Raw genomic sequence first — 19,386 nt, 5'->3', positions numbered from 1 at the left:
GCCGGCGCTGTCCTAGCCAATCAGAGCCGCTCGCGACTACTCTCCACCTATCGGAGACCCGCTTCCCGCCGCGGCGCCCTCTGGGACATGGAGGTCCGGCCCTTCTCCAGTGCAGCGCGAGGCTTTCGTGCCCCGTTGGTTCACGGGAAATGTAGTTTTCTCCTCTTCAGGACCCCCGGAGTCTCCCGTGGCCTGCTTCCCGGCCTCTGGCGTGGGACGAGTCCACCCCGGACTCGGGGACGTCTCAAGGCATGAAGAGGAAAGCTTTATTCGGTTCTCAGGATCGGGCCCCGCCTCACAGGGCCTGGTGGGTCCGCTCTCCTGTCGGACGGGCGCAGGACCCCGGGGTGGCCCTGCCCTTGGGAGGGGCCCGGCACAAGCAACCCCCCCACCCATCCCCATTAGTGACGAGTGGGGTCTCCACAATCTCATAACTTACTCTAAAGAAAAAGCCTAGGGGCCGCTAGGTGGCGCAGTGGACGGAGCACCGGCCCTGGAGTCCGGAGGACCTGGGTTCAAATCCGCCCTCAGACACTTAATAATTCCCTAGCCGAGTGGCCTTGGCCAGGCCACTGAACCCCACTGCCTTGCAAAACCTAAAAAAACAAAGCCGAGCATTCGAAGGGAGCCAGGTTCTCCCCCTCCAGGACCGGGACCTGGGGGCAGACAAGGCAGGGCCAGGTTCCTCTTCACACCCTGGTCCGGGGAGGAGGGGCCGGGGGCCACAGCGCCCAGCCCGACCGCTCCTCAGACTTGATCCCCTGCACTTTTCCTTGCCCCGAAGCAAAAGGCGAAAGGGAGCCGCGGCCCTGCGGTCCGGGCCGGCCAGGGCGGCCTCCGGCCTCGCGGGTCACACTGTCCGGGAAACTCCTGGCCCGGGCTCCGGACAGGACGGAAAGTGAACCGGGGGGGGGGGGGGGGGGGCCGAGGGGCGCCCAGCCCCGCCCCCGGAGCTCCGGAGGGGCGGCGGGACCAGACCCTCCCCCGGCCCCGCCCCACGCGCTCCCTCCCTCCTCACCTGCACTAACCCCACCTGCGGCCCGCAATCCCGAGCCCCGGACCAGGGCCGCCTCCGCGCCCGCCCGGCCCCGGCCCCTGTCCCGGCCCCTGTCCCGGCTCCCGGGCCCCGGCCCCCCGGCCTCCGGCCCCGGCCCCGGCCCCGGCCCCGGCCCCCGGCCCCGGCTCCTGGCCCCGGCCCCCGCCCCGGCCCCGGCCCCGGCCCCGGCCCCGGCTCGCACGTCGGCTCTGGCCAAGCCGCGGCCGCAGGATGCAGCTCCCCGTCTTCGTGGTGGACGCCTTCAGCCGGGAAGCCTTCCGGGGGAACCCCGCCGCCGTCTGCCTCCTGGAAGCCGTAGGTGCCGGCTGCCCCCGCGGCCCCCCGCGGCCCCCCGGACGCGTCTCCGCCTTCTCCACTTTGAGGGTCCGAGGCTCAGCTCGATCCCGTGGGCTAAAGAATGCTGGGGGGCAGGGCCAAGGGCAGGGGCGCCCCCAGCTTACAGCGAGCCCCGGGCGAAGGCCTGGCCTGGGACCCCCGGCACGGACCGCGAAGGGAGCCCGACTAGGGAGAGGAGGGCCCCGGGGCCGGCACGGGGGAAAGGCCGGGGTCCCGGACAGCCCGGAGTCCGACCCCGGGAAAGCCGCCGCCGCGATCCGTCTCTCCCGGCAGACCCCCCCCCCCTCCTTCCTCTGCCGGGAATCCCGAGCTGGACCCCAGGCTCGGCCCCCTCCCCAGCCAAATACTCTTTGTGTGTGTGTGTGTGTGTGTGTGTGTGTGTGTGTGTGTGTGTCTGTGTGTGTGTGTCTGTGTGTCTGTGTGTGTGTGTGTCTGTGTGTGTGTGTGTGTGTCTGTGTGTCTGTGTGTGTGTGTGTCTGTGTGTGTGTATGTGTGTCTGTGACTTTTTCTATACCTGTTGTTTCCCCTTTTGACCTTTTCACATCCAGGGCCATAACGCTAAGCCGATAGAAGGCATTTCCCAAATGCCCTTTGAAGCTGGAAGGAATACTTCTGTTAGATTGGAAGTTTCTTGAAAACACTCAGGTTTGGATCATATTGAAGACATAGTAAACGGGAGTTCAATGACGATATATTTGCTGAAGGGAAGATCGACCTCTGGAAGCAAAGTGGAGGAAGGTCTTCAGAACATTTAACAGAATGTTCCAACTAAAGCTCTGGAATAAAGCTAACAGAGCAGGCAAGAAGGAAGTAGCAGTCACCATTTTAGCTTTTGAAATTGTGCTGAAACCCTTCCTTTAAGACTTGATGAACAAATATTAGTTGTTGGTGGCTGGAGTTGTTGTTGGCCTGGCCAAGATACTAACTAGAGTAGTTTGTAATTTCCTTCTCTAGCGCATTAAGGCAAAGCAGGGGTTAAACGATTTCCCAGAGGAGCAGGGAGTTCAGATCTGAACCCTGCCTTCCTGACTCTCGGCCTAGGCCAGCAGACCATCCCACTGAGCCACATTTAGGCCAACAGAGGCTAAGCAGCTTGCCCAAGGACACAGAGCTAATATGTACCTTCACTGGATTTGAACTGGGACTGACTCCAGGTCAGTGATCCATCCACTGGACCCACTAAGCAAACAGAAGCTAACTGTCTTGCCTAAGGTCACATAGCTCCATTACTTCAGAGAGTGAATCTAGAATGGACTGGAAGGATGCTTGCCCTAAAAAACCATTTTATGGAGAACTCACCCAGGGTGAGCTCTCCCAAGAGGTCAGAACAAGCAACAATTAGACACCCTGAAGGACTCATTGAAGGACTTTAGAATTGATTGTACAGGGGCAGCTAGGTGGCACAGTGGATAAAGCACTGGTCCTGGAGTCAGGAGTACCTGGATTCAAATCCGGCCTCAGACACTTAATAATGACCTAGCTATGTGGCCCTGGGCAAGCCACTTAACCCCATCTGCCTTGCAAAAACCTACAAAAAAAAAAAACCAATTGATTGTACAGCATGGGAGACACTGGTACAGGACCACCCAGTGTGGTCTGCCCTCATCAGGAAGGGGGCTACACTCTATGAGGAAGGCAGAATGGAAGCAGCTCAAAGGAAATGTGGCATAAACCCCCAAGGTGCTCTTATGGACTATTTGGTAGGGAATTCTCAGCTCCTATTGGTCTGATTGTCTCCTACATAGTGATGTCATTTTGGTCTTCTTCAATAACAAAGGTCAAGAACCAGATAGCCAGTGTCAAGTCCTCCTAACTGCAGGCCCAGTGCTCAATCCACTGAGCCATTGGGTTGTCCCTAATGTTTGTTGTTTGTCCTTCCTTCTCAAGGAGGATCATGACATCAGAGAAGTGATGCCATAACTTGCAAGTGAATTGGATTCAAGAGAGGAATAGCTGTGCATGGTCACCAGCCTCACTTTCTCCTTCAGAGCCATCTGGGGCCTTGTGGTATCTGTTAGACTGAAATTAGCCCTGGACAGTGGGAGATCTTTTTTTTTTTTTAGGTTTTTGCAAAGCAATGGGATTAAGTGGCTTGCCCAAGGACACACAGCTAGGTAATTATTAACTTTCTGGTTAGCATTGAACCAGGTTTTCCTGACTCCAGAGCCAGTGCTCTATCCACTATGCCACCTAACCACCCCAAATCTTGAACTTTCTAAGCCAAGATCTTTATCATACTTCTAAATGACTGAGGTAATATCCATTTAGTCATTATGGATAGGTAAGAAATGAAGTATAGACTGCTTCTTTTACCCCTCCCCCCAAAAAAATCAATCTGGGAGGAATAGACCCTCAGGCTTTCTGGCCAAAACAGAAACAAATTCTAGTTAACATGCACTCTGAGCCAACCAAGGTCCAAACAGTGATCAAGGAGGGCATGACCTGGGATCTGTTGTTAGGCAATGAGAGCCTGAATCATTTGGGTTTAAGAATGAAACCTAGCCTATGAATCCCAAGGTATCTCCCAATGTTTTGTGATCAAAATCAGCTGTCCATAACAAATACTTGTGGAATACTTATTATACATCAGATATCATAGGACATACAAACAAGACTATCATGTATAAGGAGTTAAGGATTTGATTTAAGGACTCAATTTAACATAACAAATAATGAGAGAATAATGAAGGACTCTAGAGTTAAGTGCTAACTAGTGGAGAGAGTTCCAGACAACCATGCCATTGAAACAATTGTGTTACCTTTCTTCATTCACATCTGAGAGGGTAGGGCCACTCATATCCCATAGGGTTAGAGAAGAGCTGTTGTATTTCCAAACTGCTACCAGATGGGAGCATTTTAAAACTTCCCTCTGTGCTTTAGTGAAGCAGCTTTGACTTGGACCATTCCTCTATCCGATGGTGATGGTCTCAGGGACATCACAAAATGGGAGCCTAGGAGAACAAACATCCCCTTGTTTTTGTCCCTTGAGAATTGACTCAATTATTGGTCACAGTTTCTACCTATTGCTTCAGATGAATATTCCACTGGAAAAAAGCATTTATCAAATGCTTCAGAGATCACAGACTTGGAAGGAATCTCAGAGGTCATGGAGTCCCCAGGTCTTCTGACTCCAAAACCACTGGTGCTGGGCACCAGGGGTTCTCACATGGAGATTGTACTGACTGGGGATAACTGCTTTGAATGACTAATTTCCACCCAATATCTTTTTTTCCCTTTGAGTTTATATATATGTGTGTGTGTGTGTGTGTATGTTTTATGCTAACATGTAAATTTTACAATTTTTCCCTAATATTTCTGAATGACAGAAATCATTTGACTTCTTCAGCACTTGGACCATTGTAGGTCCCTAACACACATTTCTTTTATTTTCTTTTATTTATTTTGAATTTTACAATTTCCCCCCTAATCTTGCTTCCCCCCCCCCCACAGAAGGCATTCTGCTAGTCTTTACATTGTTTCCATGGTATACACTGATCTAAGTTGAATGTGATGAGAGAGAAATCATATCCTTAAGGAAGAAACATAAAGTATAAAAGATAGCAGGATTACATAATAAGATAATGGGTTTTTTTTCTAAATTAAAGGTAATAATCTTTGGTCTTCATTCAAACTCTACAATTCTTTCTCTGGATACAGATAGTATTCTCCATCGCAGACACCCCCAAATTGTGCCTGATTGTTGCACTGATGGAAGGAGCGAGTCCATCAAGGTTGATCATCACCCCCATGTTGCTGTGAAGATGTACAATGTTTTTCTGGTTCTGCTCATCTCCCTCAGCATCAGTTCATGCAAATCCTTCCAGGCTTCCCTGAATTCCCATCCCTCCTGGTTTCCAATAGAACAATAGTGTTCCATGACATTCATATACCACAGATTGTTAAACTATTCCCTAATTGATGGAAATTCACTCAGTTTCCAATTATTTGCCACCACAAACAGGGCTGCTATGAATATTTTTGAACAAGTGATGTTTTTACCCTTTTTCATAATCTCTTCAGGGTATAGACCCAGTAGTGGTATTGCTGGATCAAAGGGTATGTACATTTTTGTTGCCCTTTGGGCGTAGTTCCAGATTGCTCTCCAGAAAGGTTGGATGAGTTCACAGCTCCACCAGCAATGTATTAGTGTCCCAGATTTCCCGCATCCCTTCCAACATTGATCATTGTCCTTTCTGGTCATATTGGCCAGTCTGAGAGGTGTGAGGTGGTACCTCAGAGATGCTTTAACTTGCATTTCTCTAATAAGTAGTGATTTAGAGCAATTTTTCATATAATTATGGATCACTTTGATTTCCTCAATTGTAAATTGCCTTTGCATATCCTTTGACCATTTGTCAATTGGGGAATGACTTGTTTTTTAAAAAAATTTGACTAAGTTCTCTGTATATTTTAGAAATGAGTCCTTTGTCAGAATCATTAGTTGTAAAGATTGTTTCCCAATTTACTACATTTCTTTTGATCTTGGTTACAGTGGTTTTGTCTCTTCAAAAGCTTTTTAATTTAATGTAATTGAAATTACCTAGTTTGTTTTGAATGATGTTCTCCATCTCTTCCTTGGTCATAAACTGCTTCTCTTTCCATAGATCTGACAGGTAAACTATTCCTTGATCTCCTAGTTTGCTTATAGTATTGTTTTTTTATCTATGTCTAAATCCTGTATCCATTTGGATCTTATTTTGTTATGGGGGTGAGGTCTAACACATATTTCTTAAGGGATACTTCACTTTCAAAGTTTAATTCTCCTTTTGACAATTATATCCCCCCCCCCCACACACACACACACATCATCCTCATCCCCACCCACTTCCCATTTACCTCTTTATTTACTTTACAGAGTTAACATTTACTCAGGTTTTAGGAGACAGATTGTATGAGGGTGAAGAGTGAGTTAGCAGTAAGGAAGTGGACATAAGGGAAGAGAGGTAGAGAACAATATTTGTTTGGGTTGGTTGAAGCCTTTTTAAGAATGGGGTAGAGTTGAATGTGTTTGTAGGCAGTGGGGAAGCAGCTACTGACCAGTGAGTGACTGAAGAAGAGGGGGTGTTGGCCAATGATGTTGAATTCCCAAAGGGGCAGGTGTGCTACTACAGAATGGTCTTAGGGTATAGGGGTAAAGGAACATTTGATATCAAAACTTTGTCATAGAATAAATAGAATGTAATAAACCCTTGTTAATTAGTGGACGGATTAATTAATGTCTGTCTATATCTCATCTCTCCAATGAGATTGTAAATTCTTAATGAAAAGGATCTTTTCCTCTTACCTGAATTTTCCTTCAAAGTCCCTACGCAGCATGTACCACATAGTCCTCCATGTGACTTAATGATGCCACTTAGTCTTTAGGTCTCAGTGTACCCTAGTAAGAATAATTATTATTTTCTTGTTATTTAACTTGGAATAGGGAGTATGAAGTTTCCAGATAAATAAAGACAGTCTGCCCTAGATACTTTAAATATGGAACTATCCAGATTAACTTCTTGGCCAATCAATTGGGCTTTTAGTGTCTTTTCCAATTTTATTCATGGATATGAGCTAGCACAGAGGAATGAAAGTTGTGTTAAATTGGAGACAGAGGATTCAGGTTCAAAGTTCATCTCTCAAACATTTCCTTTTATATCTCATGGCTTTGATTCAGAATCCTTGTCTGTATGTAATTCATGTAGGCCCTGGAGCTACTGTCTCACTCCTTTTTGCAGACTCAGTTTCCAGAATGAGGTTAAATTGCTTTCTCAGCCCTTTATTTTATTTTATTTTATTTTAGGTTTTTGCGAGGCAGATGGGGTTAAGTGGCTTGCCCAAGGCCACACAGCTAGGTAATTATTAAGTGTCTGAGACCGGATTTGAACCCAGGTACTCCCGACTCCAGGGCCGGTGCTTTATCCACTGTGTCACCTAGCCGCCCCTCTCAGCCCTTTAGAGTATCTTTCTAAGACTAACTGGCTCAGGTCCCCATTCCTCTGTGTCCTTTCCACCCTCATTTGCCAATTATACTTATCTCCCTTACTCATTAACTCAGTGATTTACTGCCAATATCTATTTTATCTTTTTTTTGTCAGTCAATTTTTACAAAATGATGATTTCTTTTTTCTTTTATGATATTTTGTTTTTCCAATTACATATAAAAATAATTTTTACTGTTTGTTTTTCCCTTGTAATAATATGTCTTGGATTATTGAATTACTGAGAATAGCTAAGTCATCCACAGCCAATCATTGTATAATATTGCTGTTACTGCATACACTGTTTTCCTGGTTAAACTCATTTCATTTTGTATCAATTCACTTAAGTCTGGTCAGGTATTTCTGAAACTTCTGGCTCATCATTTCTTATAGCACAATAATATTCCGTCACAATCGTATACCACAATTTGTTCAGCCATCCCTTAATTGATCACCCCTTTTACTTCTATAAGCAACTTATTAAATGAATCAAGCCACCCTCTTAGATGCCTTTGATCTAAGACTATGCTGCATTACATTGGTCACTTGGGGCTTCACTCTAGCACAGGCTCAACTACCTACAGCTAGCATGATCAATCACTGGACCTGTGGAAGTTTACTCTTATTTTTTTTAACTTATTTTTAATTTTTTTTTGCAAAGCAATGAGGTTAAGTGACTTGCCCAGGGTCACATAGCTAGGTAATTATTAAATGTCTGAGGTCAAATTTGAATTCGGATCCTCCTGACTCCGAGGCTGGTGCTCTATCCACTGGGCCACCTAGCTGTTCCTAGCAGTTTACTCTTGACCTTCTGAAGTTCACAAGCTTGCAATCTAGTCATTGCCATCTCAATATTCCTCCCCGTAAGTCAGGAAAGAAAAGCTACAACAGAGACAGAAGCGACATTAGGGCCATGTTTGTAGCTTACAGCAGTTGGTGCCTCCTCACTTGAATGCAGCTGGGAAGGAAAGAGAACAAGGCTGAGTTACTGGGGACCTTAGTGCTTATGCTCATTCCTCCCTCAGAAAGCCTTTCCTCCACCATTTATCAGCAACAGTCATAGAAGACCTGTCTCAGCCTCTCCAGCATCCACTGGAGGATGCTGCTCATCCTTCTAAGGGCTGCGCTCTCTTCAGTCAGTTCCTTATTACATATAAATGAGAGGACTGGATTAGACAGTCTCTAATATTCTTCCAGCTCTACATCTGTGATCTTAACTTTCTTTTATAGAAGAGGAGGGCAGGATGTTTCCTGAGGTCCTTTCTAGTCCTCGGTCTATAGTCCTGTTCTTTGGAAAGATGCTCTATGAGTAGGCATTGTCTGTTGTAGAATTTCTCTGAGTGGAATTCCTTAGCAATAATTCCCACATAACCTTTCAAGGCTTCAGTGGATCAATACTCTTTTGAAATATGTTCTTTCCTAATCACAATGCAGATTCTAGCCTGCTGTTGCATCTAATACTAGATTAAAGAAGATTTTTTTTTTTGGCAAGGTAGTAGGGTTAAGTGACTTGCCCAAGGTCACATAGCTGAACAAATATTAAGTGTTTGAGGTCAAATTTGAACTCAAGACCTCCTGTCTCGCTGGTCAATGCTCTATCGAACATAGTTTCCCCCAGGTTAAAGAATTTAAAAATTATATAATTTCCCCAATTCACCATTTCTCTATTAATGTGTGGTATTACTTGATACTGAGGAAGGCTGACAATTGTTTTCTGCACTCCTCTCTCTCTCCCTCCCTCCCTCCCTACCCACCATTTAGGATTTGGATGAAGAAATGCTCCAGAAAATCGCAAGAGAAATGAATCATTCTGAAACAGCTTTTATCCGGAAACTACAGCCGACGGACAGCTTTACCCAAAGTGAGCAAGTTTTTACCTCCTTAACCTTTTAGAGAACCTTGCAAATGGAAGAGAAATTGGTTTTTGGTTTTTTGTGAATATTGAATTTTAGAAATGGAGGACTTCCCTTTAAGTTTATCTTCTATGGGGGCAGCTAGGTGGCATAGTGGATAAAGCACTGGCCTTGGAGTCAGGAGTACCTGGGTTCAAATCCGGTCTCAGACACTTAATAATTACCTAGCTCTGTGGCCTTGGGCAAGCCACCTAACCCCATTTGCCTTGCAAAAATCTAAAAAAAAAAAAAGTTTATCTTCTATGGAATCATGCTGATAAATTTGTCATGGGTCCTAAATACTCCTCTGGGCCATGAAAGACTCAGCCTCAATTGTACTATGGCTTTCTTAAGCTCTAAATGATGGACAATCTTCCAGTGTTTGTCTTAGCATTTTTTCCTCCTTTACAACCATTTTCCTGCTCCAAATGCATCTTGGGAAAATCTTTAGAAAACAGCAGCCCAAGCAAGTGAGACTATTTTGAGTAGAGTTTACTGAATCACTAACTTTGTCTTTCCTTTTCTATGTAGGTTCCCGCTTTGGACTAAGGTGGTTCACGCCAGCAACTGAGGTCCCCCTCTGTGGTCATGCTACTTTGGCTTCTTCGGCCGTATTATTTCACAAAATAAGTAATGTGTCCTCATTCTTATCTTTTTAAAAGCTATTTATCAGCCCCTAGAAACAGCAAAGGAACTTAGATTAAGAACAAATTACCCTGATGCTCCTTCATTCATTCCTCTAACTGATATTTATTGAGGTCCCTCAGGATGGGAAGCTCAGGTTCTGCCAAGAACACGAAGATTGGACTTCCCTTGAGCCACCTGAGGTTCAATTAAGAATTTAATTGTGTCAAAGTGCCTGCTTTGGGCCAGGCTCTGAGCTGGACCCTGGAGATGCAAATACAAAGGAGAAAACAATCCCCATTCTTAGGGAGAGACAAGTACACAGAATAAAAGCAAAGAAGCATCAGCAGGTGGCTCCTGGAACTGTCAAATACTGGACTCTTTAAAGCACAAGGTGGAATGGGAAAATTCAAGAAGGCTTTTGAGGAGGCTGTGGAGAAGTCAAAACAGCCCAGGCCTGGACTTGGATTCAGGAAGACCTGAGTTCATATCCCACTTTGTGCAACTTTGGGCCGGGTGATCCTGAGCCATGTCATCTAACCTCTCTGCGCCTTAGTTTATTGTCTTTTTTTTTTATTTTTGCAAGGCAAATGGGGTTAAGTGGCTTGCCCAAGGCCACACAGCTAGGTAATTATTAAGTGTCTGAGGCCGGATTTGAACCCAGGTGCTCCTGACTCCAGGACTGGTGTTTTATCCACTGCGCCACCCAGCCACCCCAGTTTATTGTCAAATGGAGCTGATAGCTCCTATCTCCTAGGGTTTCCTAGGGCTGTTATAATATATAGAGGGCCAGGCTTGGAGTCAGGCTGACTCCTTTCCAAAGTTTAAATCCAGCTTCAAGGCACTTTCTAGCTTGTAAGACACTTTGCAAACCTTTTAACTCTTTTTAGGGTTCTAACCCTTGGACTGAAGAGCTATGTATTCTAGCTGCAGTGATGATGATGTTGATGATGATGTCATCACTAAATCTAGCTAAGCCTCAGTTTCTCTATCTGTGAAATGAGGGGATTCAACCAGATGAACTAATTCTAAGGTTTCTTCCATAACTAAGTCCTGAAGAGTTTTAATTGCAGACAAAGAGTTTTGGGAGTTTGGAAAAGGGAAGTATGTCTCCATGAAGAAGCTGGGCCTTGATGGATGAGTAGGGATTAGGTGGAGCCTGGGAGGAGACAAAGAAGGACACCCCAAGCAGAGGGGGAAAATATGAGTAAAGACAGAGAAGACACAGAAAAGCACATTGGTGAACAAAACAAGAAGTCAGAGTTAGTCACAAACTGTACTGAGCTCTTTAAATAATTATCTCATTTAATCCTCACAATCACCTTGTGGAAACTGAGGTAGGCAGACTTGCCCAGGGACCCACAGCTGGTAAATATCTGAGGAAGGATGTGACATCAAGCCTCCTGACTCCAGTCCCAGCTCTCTTTCTCTCCATGGAACCCTCAGCTGCCTAGGGAGACAACCAGCTGCAAATGCAATAAAGACAAAAGATCAGAGGGTTTCCCCCCTCATATTCTGATCCTTTGACAATTACAAATACTATTTTATTTTGGCAGAAAATGTGAATCAAACTGTAACTTTTGAAACTCTAAGTGGGGAGCTGAAGGCCAGACAGGCAGCTGATGGGATCATCATGGACCTGCCTCTTTATCCCACTCATCCCAAGGTTGGCCATCAAGTTGGCTATTGTCATTATTTGTGTGCCACATGTATCCAACTTGTTTTAAGTGGTTTTTATTTTTGTTTTTTTAATCTAGGATGTTAAAGAAGTCCAGGATTTAATCAAGGTTGGTTCTCAACTCAGATTGAACTCACAGGATGAGAATTTCTTATCATTAGTTAAGCCCAGATTTGCAAAGGGTTGATAGAATCTTGGTCAGGCTGAACTCTGAGATGGGGTCTGTAGACTTCAATAGACTGTTCAAAGGGTCTAAAAAGTGGTGGAGTCCCTGTACCAAGTTCAGGAGTGAACCAAGTTAGCAGTGTGAGCAAGACATAGCACAAAAGGATCTTGGTGGTCCTTGTCCCCAGTGTTACTGGTCCCATGGGCTCCTTTGGTGACCAGTGACTCTATCCTGAGAAGCCTTTTGCCTCGATTCTGTTCTCCAGGTGGCACTAGGAAATGTCCAGGTTCAGGACATCCATTATTCTCCAGACACAAAGAAGCTCCTTGTTCGGATCAATGATTCTTATGGAAGGTAGACTTGGAGGCTTTCCTGCATGAATCTCCCTGCCCAGGCACTGATCTCAGCCCCTCCATGCCTTCTCATCCTGATTTCTGACCTCTTTCTTTGTCACTTCTCCCTAAGGATACACCCAACACGCTACAAGCATTCCTCTGAGGATTTTTTTGTTTGTTTGTTTCTTAGCCTTTTTTGTATTTTGGGGGAGTGCCTCATTCCTGGGAAGTTCATGAATTTATTGTCATGGACATGTCATCTTTGGTCATGTGTCCCTGGGCCTCTGTCCTTGCCTTGTCCTTTTCCTAAGTGACCCATGATTTCTGAGAAGTGGGCATCATTCATTGCCACAAGCACATTTCCAGTAATGTCAGCACATTTTATTTATTTTTTATTTTTTTAGGTTTTTGCAAGGCAAATGAGGTTAAGTGGCTTGACCAAGGCCACATGGCTAGGTAATTATTAAGTGTCTGAGATCGGATTTGAACTCAGGTACTCCTGACTCCAGGGTTGGTGCTCTATCCACTGCACCACCTAGCCACCTCATCAGCACATTTTAGATGCCTGGTTTCCAGAGATTTTGCTTCGGCCTTTGCCTCTTTGTGGTCCTGCAGTGAGACTTTGCCCCGGGAGGCTCTCGATTAAGGACAGACTGGGTCTTGATGGGCCCTTCTCTTTGGCCTCTTGCTGATGGGGGCTACAACAAGGAAGGGACATGTGGGACCCTGGTCAGAAGTGATAATAGGAGCAGGGGTGGGCACGGGCCAGGAAACGTATGATGATGCCTCTTGATCCTTCTACAAGGTCCTTCCTAGAGAGCCTGGAGGTCAATACAAGGACTCTGACAGAGGTGGAAAATTCAGGGAAAGTGAGGGGACTCATCCTCACTCTGAAAGGAGAGGGAAGTGGGAAGCCTCATGGTTATGACTTCTACTCCAGATACTTTGCTCCCTGGGTTGGTCTGGCAGAAGACCCTGTGACAGGTGAGTTTGGGTGTGGAGGTGGGTGGTCAGTAGGGAGAGCACCCTTATTACCCAGTCAAGTCCTTCCCTAAGAATGTTCCCACTTTGCTCTGCTCAAAATAGGTGGCATTTCAGTCTTCATCCTGCCCAGAATCCACTGGACTCCTTGACAGGGTTTGCTCCTTGGAGCAGATAGTAAGAATTTGATCATGACTGTTGACTTGAAGGTGCCAATGGGAGGGGAAGAGAACTGGGGCGTGAGGGGGGGCCCCCTCTCTGCTCCTTCTCCTGCCCATTTGAAGAGCATCCTGGGCTCTGGCTGACCCAGTCTTAGACTCATGACCTGATCCCTCCCTGCTCTGATCCATCCGCCACATAAGTCATAAACTGGCCTGGCCAAAGCACAGATTGCCTCTCAAGAAGCTTTGATGCCTCTTTATTGCCGTAGGTGCCACACTTCCCCAGATTAGTCTTTCAGGCTGGTGACCTGTCATTCCAATTACATCCTTTGCTCTGTTGCCCAGATGTTCAGCCTTCCCTTTGAATGCCTACTGCTCCAGGACTCCTAAACAGTCAATATTTGACCTCCAGTCTCTGGTTTTCTCCAGGGCCCTGGTCCTCCAGAGCCCTTTCCTGATTCTCTCCCAAAATTAGTTTCTTACATTACTTTTGTTTTTTCTTATCTACTCCCAGTAGATGTCAGCATTAAGAAATGCTTATTGAGTTGAAGTGAATTGATTCCCTTCTCCAGATCTGATGTCCTCCTATGTAAAATGGGCAGGTTGGACCAAGAGCTTCTGAAAATCCTTCCTAGTCCTGTTCTTGCGCCCCCAGAGGGGCCTCAGGAGTCCTCCCTCATGCTCCAGAAGCCAGACAGTGACTTTGGGCTTTGCAGCAAATGGATGTGAAGCTATGACTGAGGAAGCTGGAGAGGCAAGGGAGGGACCAGCTGGACCCTGGCTCAGGGCAGGCCAGCAGCAGGAGCCTGGCAGTGAACCAGAGGCCACTGGCAGGTGGCCAGGGTCTGGCCAGAGGCAGGAACCAGGTCCAACTCCCCAAGGAATGAAACAGGTGAAGCCCACATTTCCTCTATAAGGTGGAGCTCAGCAGTAAGGTGGTTTTTAAGGACTCAGGAGAATACTCAGAGTAACAACAAAAGGGCCTTCAACCTGCAGGAGAGACAAAGCTTATTGGTGGCAGCACCCCTTCCCTGCTTCTCTCTGGAGAAGTCTCTGTCCCCAAAATACGTACAAATCTTCCCTTTCAATTGATCCTTCAGAGAAGTGATTGTAGGGTCTCCTAGAATTGAAAGTTCTCCAAGACAGCATCCATTTCATCTCCTTCATTTACAGATGGGTAAACTGAGGCAAATTCTACAACTTGTACAAGGTCACAGAGGGAGTGTCAGTAAATGAGCATTTCTAGACACTTCCCATCTGGTGGACCTTCTGCCAGGTGCTGGAGACCCAGAAAGGAGCAGTCTTGTGGAACTTACATTACATTGTGGGAGACAACACATAAGTGTGTGTGTGTATGGATATGTATTTATGGACATACATACCTATATACAAAAACCTATATAAAAGATACATGCAAAGTGTACAGTGATTGGGGGCAGGAAGGCCTTCAAAGCTTAGGGAAGGGAGAGGATCAGGAAGTCTCACCCAGAACCCAGACCCCAGAGCTGAGCTTTCAGAAGCAGGGGAGATGGGATTGAGGGGGCTCCAGGCAGGGGGAACCATCAGTTCAAACCATGGAGATGGGAGATGGGTGCTCATGTGGGGAGCAGCGACAAGGCCAGTTTGGCCAGACTGTAGAGTGAGGGGATGATGGCTATGTAGCCTGAGGGGAGTGTGGACCCCACCTCATCCCAAGCTCTCTGTCCCCAGCCATCTGACCAGCATCCAGACTAGCAGATGTCCCCAGAGGTGTCCCCAGAGGGCCCACAGCCCCAGGGCAGCGGGGACAAGGACCAGAGAGAGCAGGAGATGGAAGGTCTGGAATAGGAAACGGTCACTAGGCCAGCTTGGATGGAGAGCTGCCATGTGCAGTCAGCCTGGCTAGGTGAACCAGGCCCAGAGCTTTAAGTGCTAATAGTAGAATAAGAGTTCTGTCCCAGAGGTTGTGAAGGCCGCGTGCTCTAAAGCCTAGGGTTCTGGACTGCAAGCCAGGACCCAGCTGACCAGATCCCTTCACCTTTCCCTGCTCTAGCTCACTCTCTGGTTGCAGAGAAGTTGCTCACTTGCATCAGCAGCTCCCTAAGAACAAGGAAATCCCAGGTCCAGGCTCTTCCTGTCCTGGGCAATAGGGAGCTCCTGGGGTCTTGTGCTATAGGGTGGCCTGGCAAGGCTTGTGTTTATGCAGTTTCACTTTGGCAACTGGGGCAGAATGGTTTAGATTAAGTGAAAACTGACACTGGGAGAGACAGGATTGCGAATACCATGTCACTTATTATAGGTCTGTCCCAAAATTTGACTGGGCAGAGGCCAGACTGGGAGTTCTGAAGACTTCTTGGGTCCCTGTTTGGGAGAATGGGTCCATGTCGTCTGCCCTTGCAAAATCTTAAAATTTTTGGTTTATTCAGTCCCATTGTTTTGTATTGCATTACAGTCATTCATTCATTCATTTATATATGAGTATTAAATTCACATGTGTTATAATTATTCAACAAACAAAAGCATCCACTGCTTCCTGCTGACTCTGGGATGGGTCAGGGGCAGCATACACTTTTATGGCATCTAAAGTTTCCTCCTGGGAGAAGGGCCTTCACATCGGAGCCTGTGGACACATGTACTGTGGATGGCCAGCTGCCCTCTTTACCACTGTCATGTTGCTCTCTCTGTTTCTGTCCAGGATCTGCCCATGCTGTTCTCAGTGGCTACTGGTCCCAGCAGCTGGGGAAGAAGGAAATGCGGGGTAAGAAGACTCCTTTTCTTCTTTTTTTTTCCTTTTTTTTTTTTTGCAGGGCAATTATAAGTATAAAGTATCTCAGACTGAATTTGACCTCAGATCCTCCTGACTCCAGGGTTAGCACTCTCTCCACTGACCACCTAGCTGCCCCTCTCCTTTTGCAATTTCTCTGACTTTTGATACACCAAGACGTCTAGAATAGTAACATTTACAAGGATATCTAGTTCTAATTTTCAGTAAATTCTATGTTTATTTATCTATCCCAATGGCTCCATCAGCAATCAGAATCCCTCATTTCATTTGTTCTAAGTGCCAGCCCTTGTTCTCAAGGACAAGATGAGACAGGGCCTATCCATGAGGTACTTATAATATATTAGAGAACACAGCCAATACAAATAGTCTGGGATCTTGAATCAGGAAATTCTGTGTTCAAATCTAGTCTCAGATATTTATTAGGTGTGTGACCCTGGAATATCACTTAAAATGGAGATAAATATTGATACCTGCTTCCTATTTGGTTGTGTGGATCAAATGAGATAACTTGTAAAGTGATCAGCTTAGTAGAAAGTGCTAGATAACCATTAGCTATTATTATCATTATTAAAATAAAAACATATTGTTTTTTTCCTGTTTGTTTGATTTTTTTGGTAAGGCAATGAGGTTAAGTGACTTGCCCAAGATCACACAATTTGGTAATTTCTTTTAAGTGTCTGAGCCCAGATTTGAACTCAGTTTCTCCAGATTCCAGGGATTATACCCTCACCAGGGTGAGGTGAGGGAAGGAAGCATGAGGAGCTGGGGAGGCATCACAAACATGAGATAATCAAAGGTATTTGGCTTGTTTTTTGGTAGAGGGCGAAAAAACAGCCTGGAATTACAAAAGCTTCCATTCAGGAGATAAAATAAAATCCATGTTGTTACCAAGTCCAAGCATTTTCCTGGAAAGGCCAGAATGACTCTGAGAGGTGGCACAGTATAATGGAAAGATGAGTGAACCAAGACTCATGAGAACTGGATTCTAGTCTGTGCTCTCTCCAACTCTCAGATGACTTTGGACAAGTCATTTCATTCCTTTGACCCAAGATTCTTTATTAGCACATTCTTGAGTTGGGTTGAAGCATTTCCTAAAACACATTTTCTTGAGTCAGAGTGTCGAGGAAGGAGAGAGCCACTACTCACAATTTCACAGGTTTGCAGGCTCCTTCTCCCAAGTCAGAATAACTGAATGCAGGGGGTCTCATGTGGACCTTGCAGATATCCTTGAGGATGAGGGTACACATGCCATTTTCAAGAATAGCCCTCATTTGTCAGGTGCTGATCTCAGCCTAAGGTCTAACAAGATCGGTGAGGTCTGTTTGTTGCTGGGTTCCTTAGGAAGAGCAGGTCCAGCCAGAGCAGGGATGAGCATCCAGGGTCAACATTAACCTTCTCTCTGCCATTGTTCTAATTATCATTGCCTTTTTTCTCTTCTGGTCAGTGACACCAAGGGACTGACAGTGATAGGAATTTGACTTGGTGGGATGAAGGTTCCAAACCTTCATCTCTTTCTTTTGCAGACTTCTAGTCTCTGGCCAGAACAGGTATTTTTTGCCCCGGGATAAGAAATAAATAATAAACTCAGAGTGACTTGAAACATGCCTTTAGTTTAGTTATCAGCTGGATTGAGGCAGGAAAGCACCATGGACAGCCTCCTAGCTTAATTGTTCTTTCTAATTAGGTACCAAAACATTGTTGCTTGCATGCTACTGAAGCATTGAAAGGATTGTTATTGCCATTGTATATTGATATCTAAATTTTAGCTCCTTGTGGTGAAGCCCAGGTCACCCTACCCTAGTTATGACCCTGCTTATAGCTGTACTACATGAGAGGCAGTGAGGTGCAATGGGGGATGAAGGGAGAACCACTAGCTTTTGAGCCAGAAGAACCAAGGGTGAAAGCTGTGGGTTTAAGCAAGTCACAACCTCTCCACAACCTCAGTCTCTTCACCTGAAGAGAAGGTGGGTTTTGAACCAGATGATCTTTTCTGACTCTAAGTCTTATGATCCTTATTTATTGTTGAGTATGGGGGGGCCCAAGTGCAGCGTCTTCTGTTTGTGAGAAGGGAGAGGTGTGATGAGGAAGGAGGACGAGATGACTGGAAGTGCTCTGCTCTTCTTGACCTGGTCAGCTCCCAGAGGGTGAAGGGACATGTCAAGGGAGTCTGTGAACTTGGAAGGGAAAAAAATATTTGTTGTATGCCGCATTTTCATCTTGAAAGACTGTTCTCAGGCAGCGTCCACAGACTCCACCAGGCTGTTGGTCCATGACAGCGGAGGTTGGGACTCTGTGCCATCCTGCCAATGACTAGCCAATTGAAGAGTGGGCCATGCCTTGACTTGAGCTTCTCTGTAGCTTTTCAGTGTTCCCGGCGTGGAGGAGAACTGAAGGTTTCCCTGCGGGACGGCGGAAGGCTTGACATCACGGGCCAAGCAGCCCTGGTTCTGGAAGGGACTCTGAGCATCTGAGTCACCGTGCCAAGGCTTCCATCGCTTCTGGTGCCTTGGGGAGTCGCTAAAGATGAAAGCCAGCATGAGCGGGCACGGGGCTGCGTGCCCCGAGGCGTGGGCCCGCCGCAGCCCCGACAGAATAAAAGCTGTTTCCGCGTGGCTCCCGAAATCATGCGTGAACGTGGGAGCGGGAGAGCGTGCGGGAGCTGCGTGTCGGGGCTCAGGCTGCGTGTGGCTCGGGGGGCAGGACTGGGCCCCGCGGCCCGGCCCGGCGGCAGGGGCGGGGGGGGGGGGGGACAGTCACAAGGAGGGTCTCCCCGACGCGGGAGCGCGGTGCGGGGGGCAGGGCCCAGGGGGCCGGGCCCGGGGCTGGCCTCAAGAGCTCCGGGACCAGCCGGCGCGGACGGGCTGGCGGCCCCGTTCCCGGCGGGCAGGGCGCAGGGCCCGGGGGGCAGGGGCCGGGGCGGCTGCGGGCCCGGGGGGCAGGGCCGGCGGGCAGGGCCCAGGGCGTCCGCAGTGCGGCCCGAGGCGGGCCGGGGCCCAGGGCCCCCCAGGTGGCTCCGGCGCCCTGGGCCCGCGGGGCTCGCAGGGCTGGGCGCGGCGCCGTGGGCCGAAGCCGGCGGCTCTGCGGGTCCGGGGAGAGCCGGGCCAGGGCAGCCTGGCACAGCGTCGGCGCTGCCCCGCCGCGGGCCCTGTGCCCGGAGCGGGCGCCTCCTCCTCCTCTCCTCGGGAAGGTGGTGCCAAGTGACCCCCAGAGGCCCGCGGCGGGGGGCGGGGCGGGGCCCGCAGCCAGCCGGAGCCCGGCCCCGCCCCGCCCCCCTGAACTTCTCTCTTCTTTGCTGTTGGAGGGAAACAAGGGCGACAGGCCGCGGGCCCCGGCCGGACCAGGGCCGCCTCCGCGCCCGCTCGGCCCCGGCCCCTGTTCCGGCTCCTGTCCCGGCCCCTGGCCCCGGCCCCTGGCCCGGCTCCTGGCCCGGCT

General features: G+C 47.8%; 1 protein-coding gene across 4 annotated transcripts; it reads left to right on the top strand.

Moving 5' to 3' along the window:
* Positions 1–16: 16 nt before the first annotated feature.
* On the top strand, positions 17–18,568 carry LOC141520662 (phenazine biosynthesis-like domain-containing protein). Of its 4 annotated transcripts, none has more exons than XM_074232383.1 (9): positions 17–307; positions 9,115–9,214; positions 9,777–9,875; positions 11,426–11,535; positions 11,627–11,656; positions 11,979–12,067; positions 12,854–13,032; positions 15,865–15,927; positions 18,313–18,568. In XM_074232383.1, exons 2-9 carry the CDS (start codon positions 9,130–9,132, stop codon positions 18,423–18,425), a joined length of 768 nt encoding a protein of 255 aa, XP_074088484.1. In that variant the 5' UTR covers positions 17–307; positions 9,115–9,129; the 3' UTR covers positions 18,426–18,568. The 4 variants fall into 4 exon arrangements, with proteins under 4 accessions (XP_074088484.1, XP_074088481.1, XP_074088482.1 ...); XM_074232380.1 differs by lacking the exon at positions 17–307 and adding an exon at positions 1,223–1,420; XM_074232381.1 differs by lacking the exon at positions 17–307 and adding an exon at positions 1,226–1,351.
* Positions 18,569–19,386: the final 818 nt, after the last annotated feature.

The sequence above is a fragment of the Macrotis lagotis genome, chromosome 4, assembly GCF_037893015.1.
Source record: "Macrotis lagotis isolate mMagLag1 chromosome 4, bilby.v1.9.chrom.fasta, whole genome shotgun sequence".
Lineage (NCBI taxonomy): Eukaryota > Metazoa > Chordata > Mammalia > Peramelemorphia > Peramelidae > Macrotis > Macrotis lagotis.
This window is presented reverse-complemented; position numbering and strand designations above follow the sequence as displayed.

Bases quoted from the DNA above. Each gene is read 5' to 3' on its own strand.
- LOC141520662 (XM_074232380.1), top strand. From the start codon at position 1,268: ATGCAGCTCCCCGTCTTCGTGGTGGACGCCTTCAGCCGGGAAGCCTTC. The intron at 1,421-9,114 runs GTCCGAGGCTCA...CCCACCATTTAG, and splicing joins CCGCCTTCTCCACTTTGAGG to GATTTGGATGAAGAAATGCT. The intron at 11,657-11,978 runs GTTGGTTCTCAA...TCTGTTCTCCAG, and splicing joins AAGTCCAGGATTTAATCAAG to GTGGCACTAGGAAATGTCCA.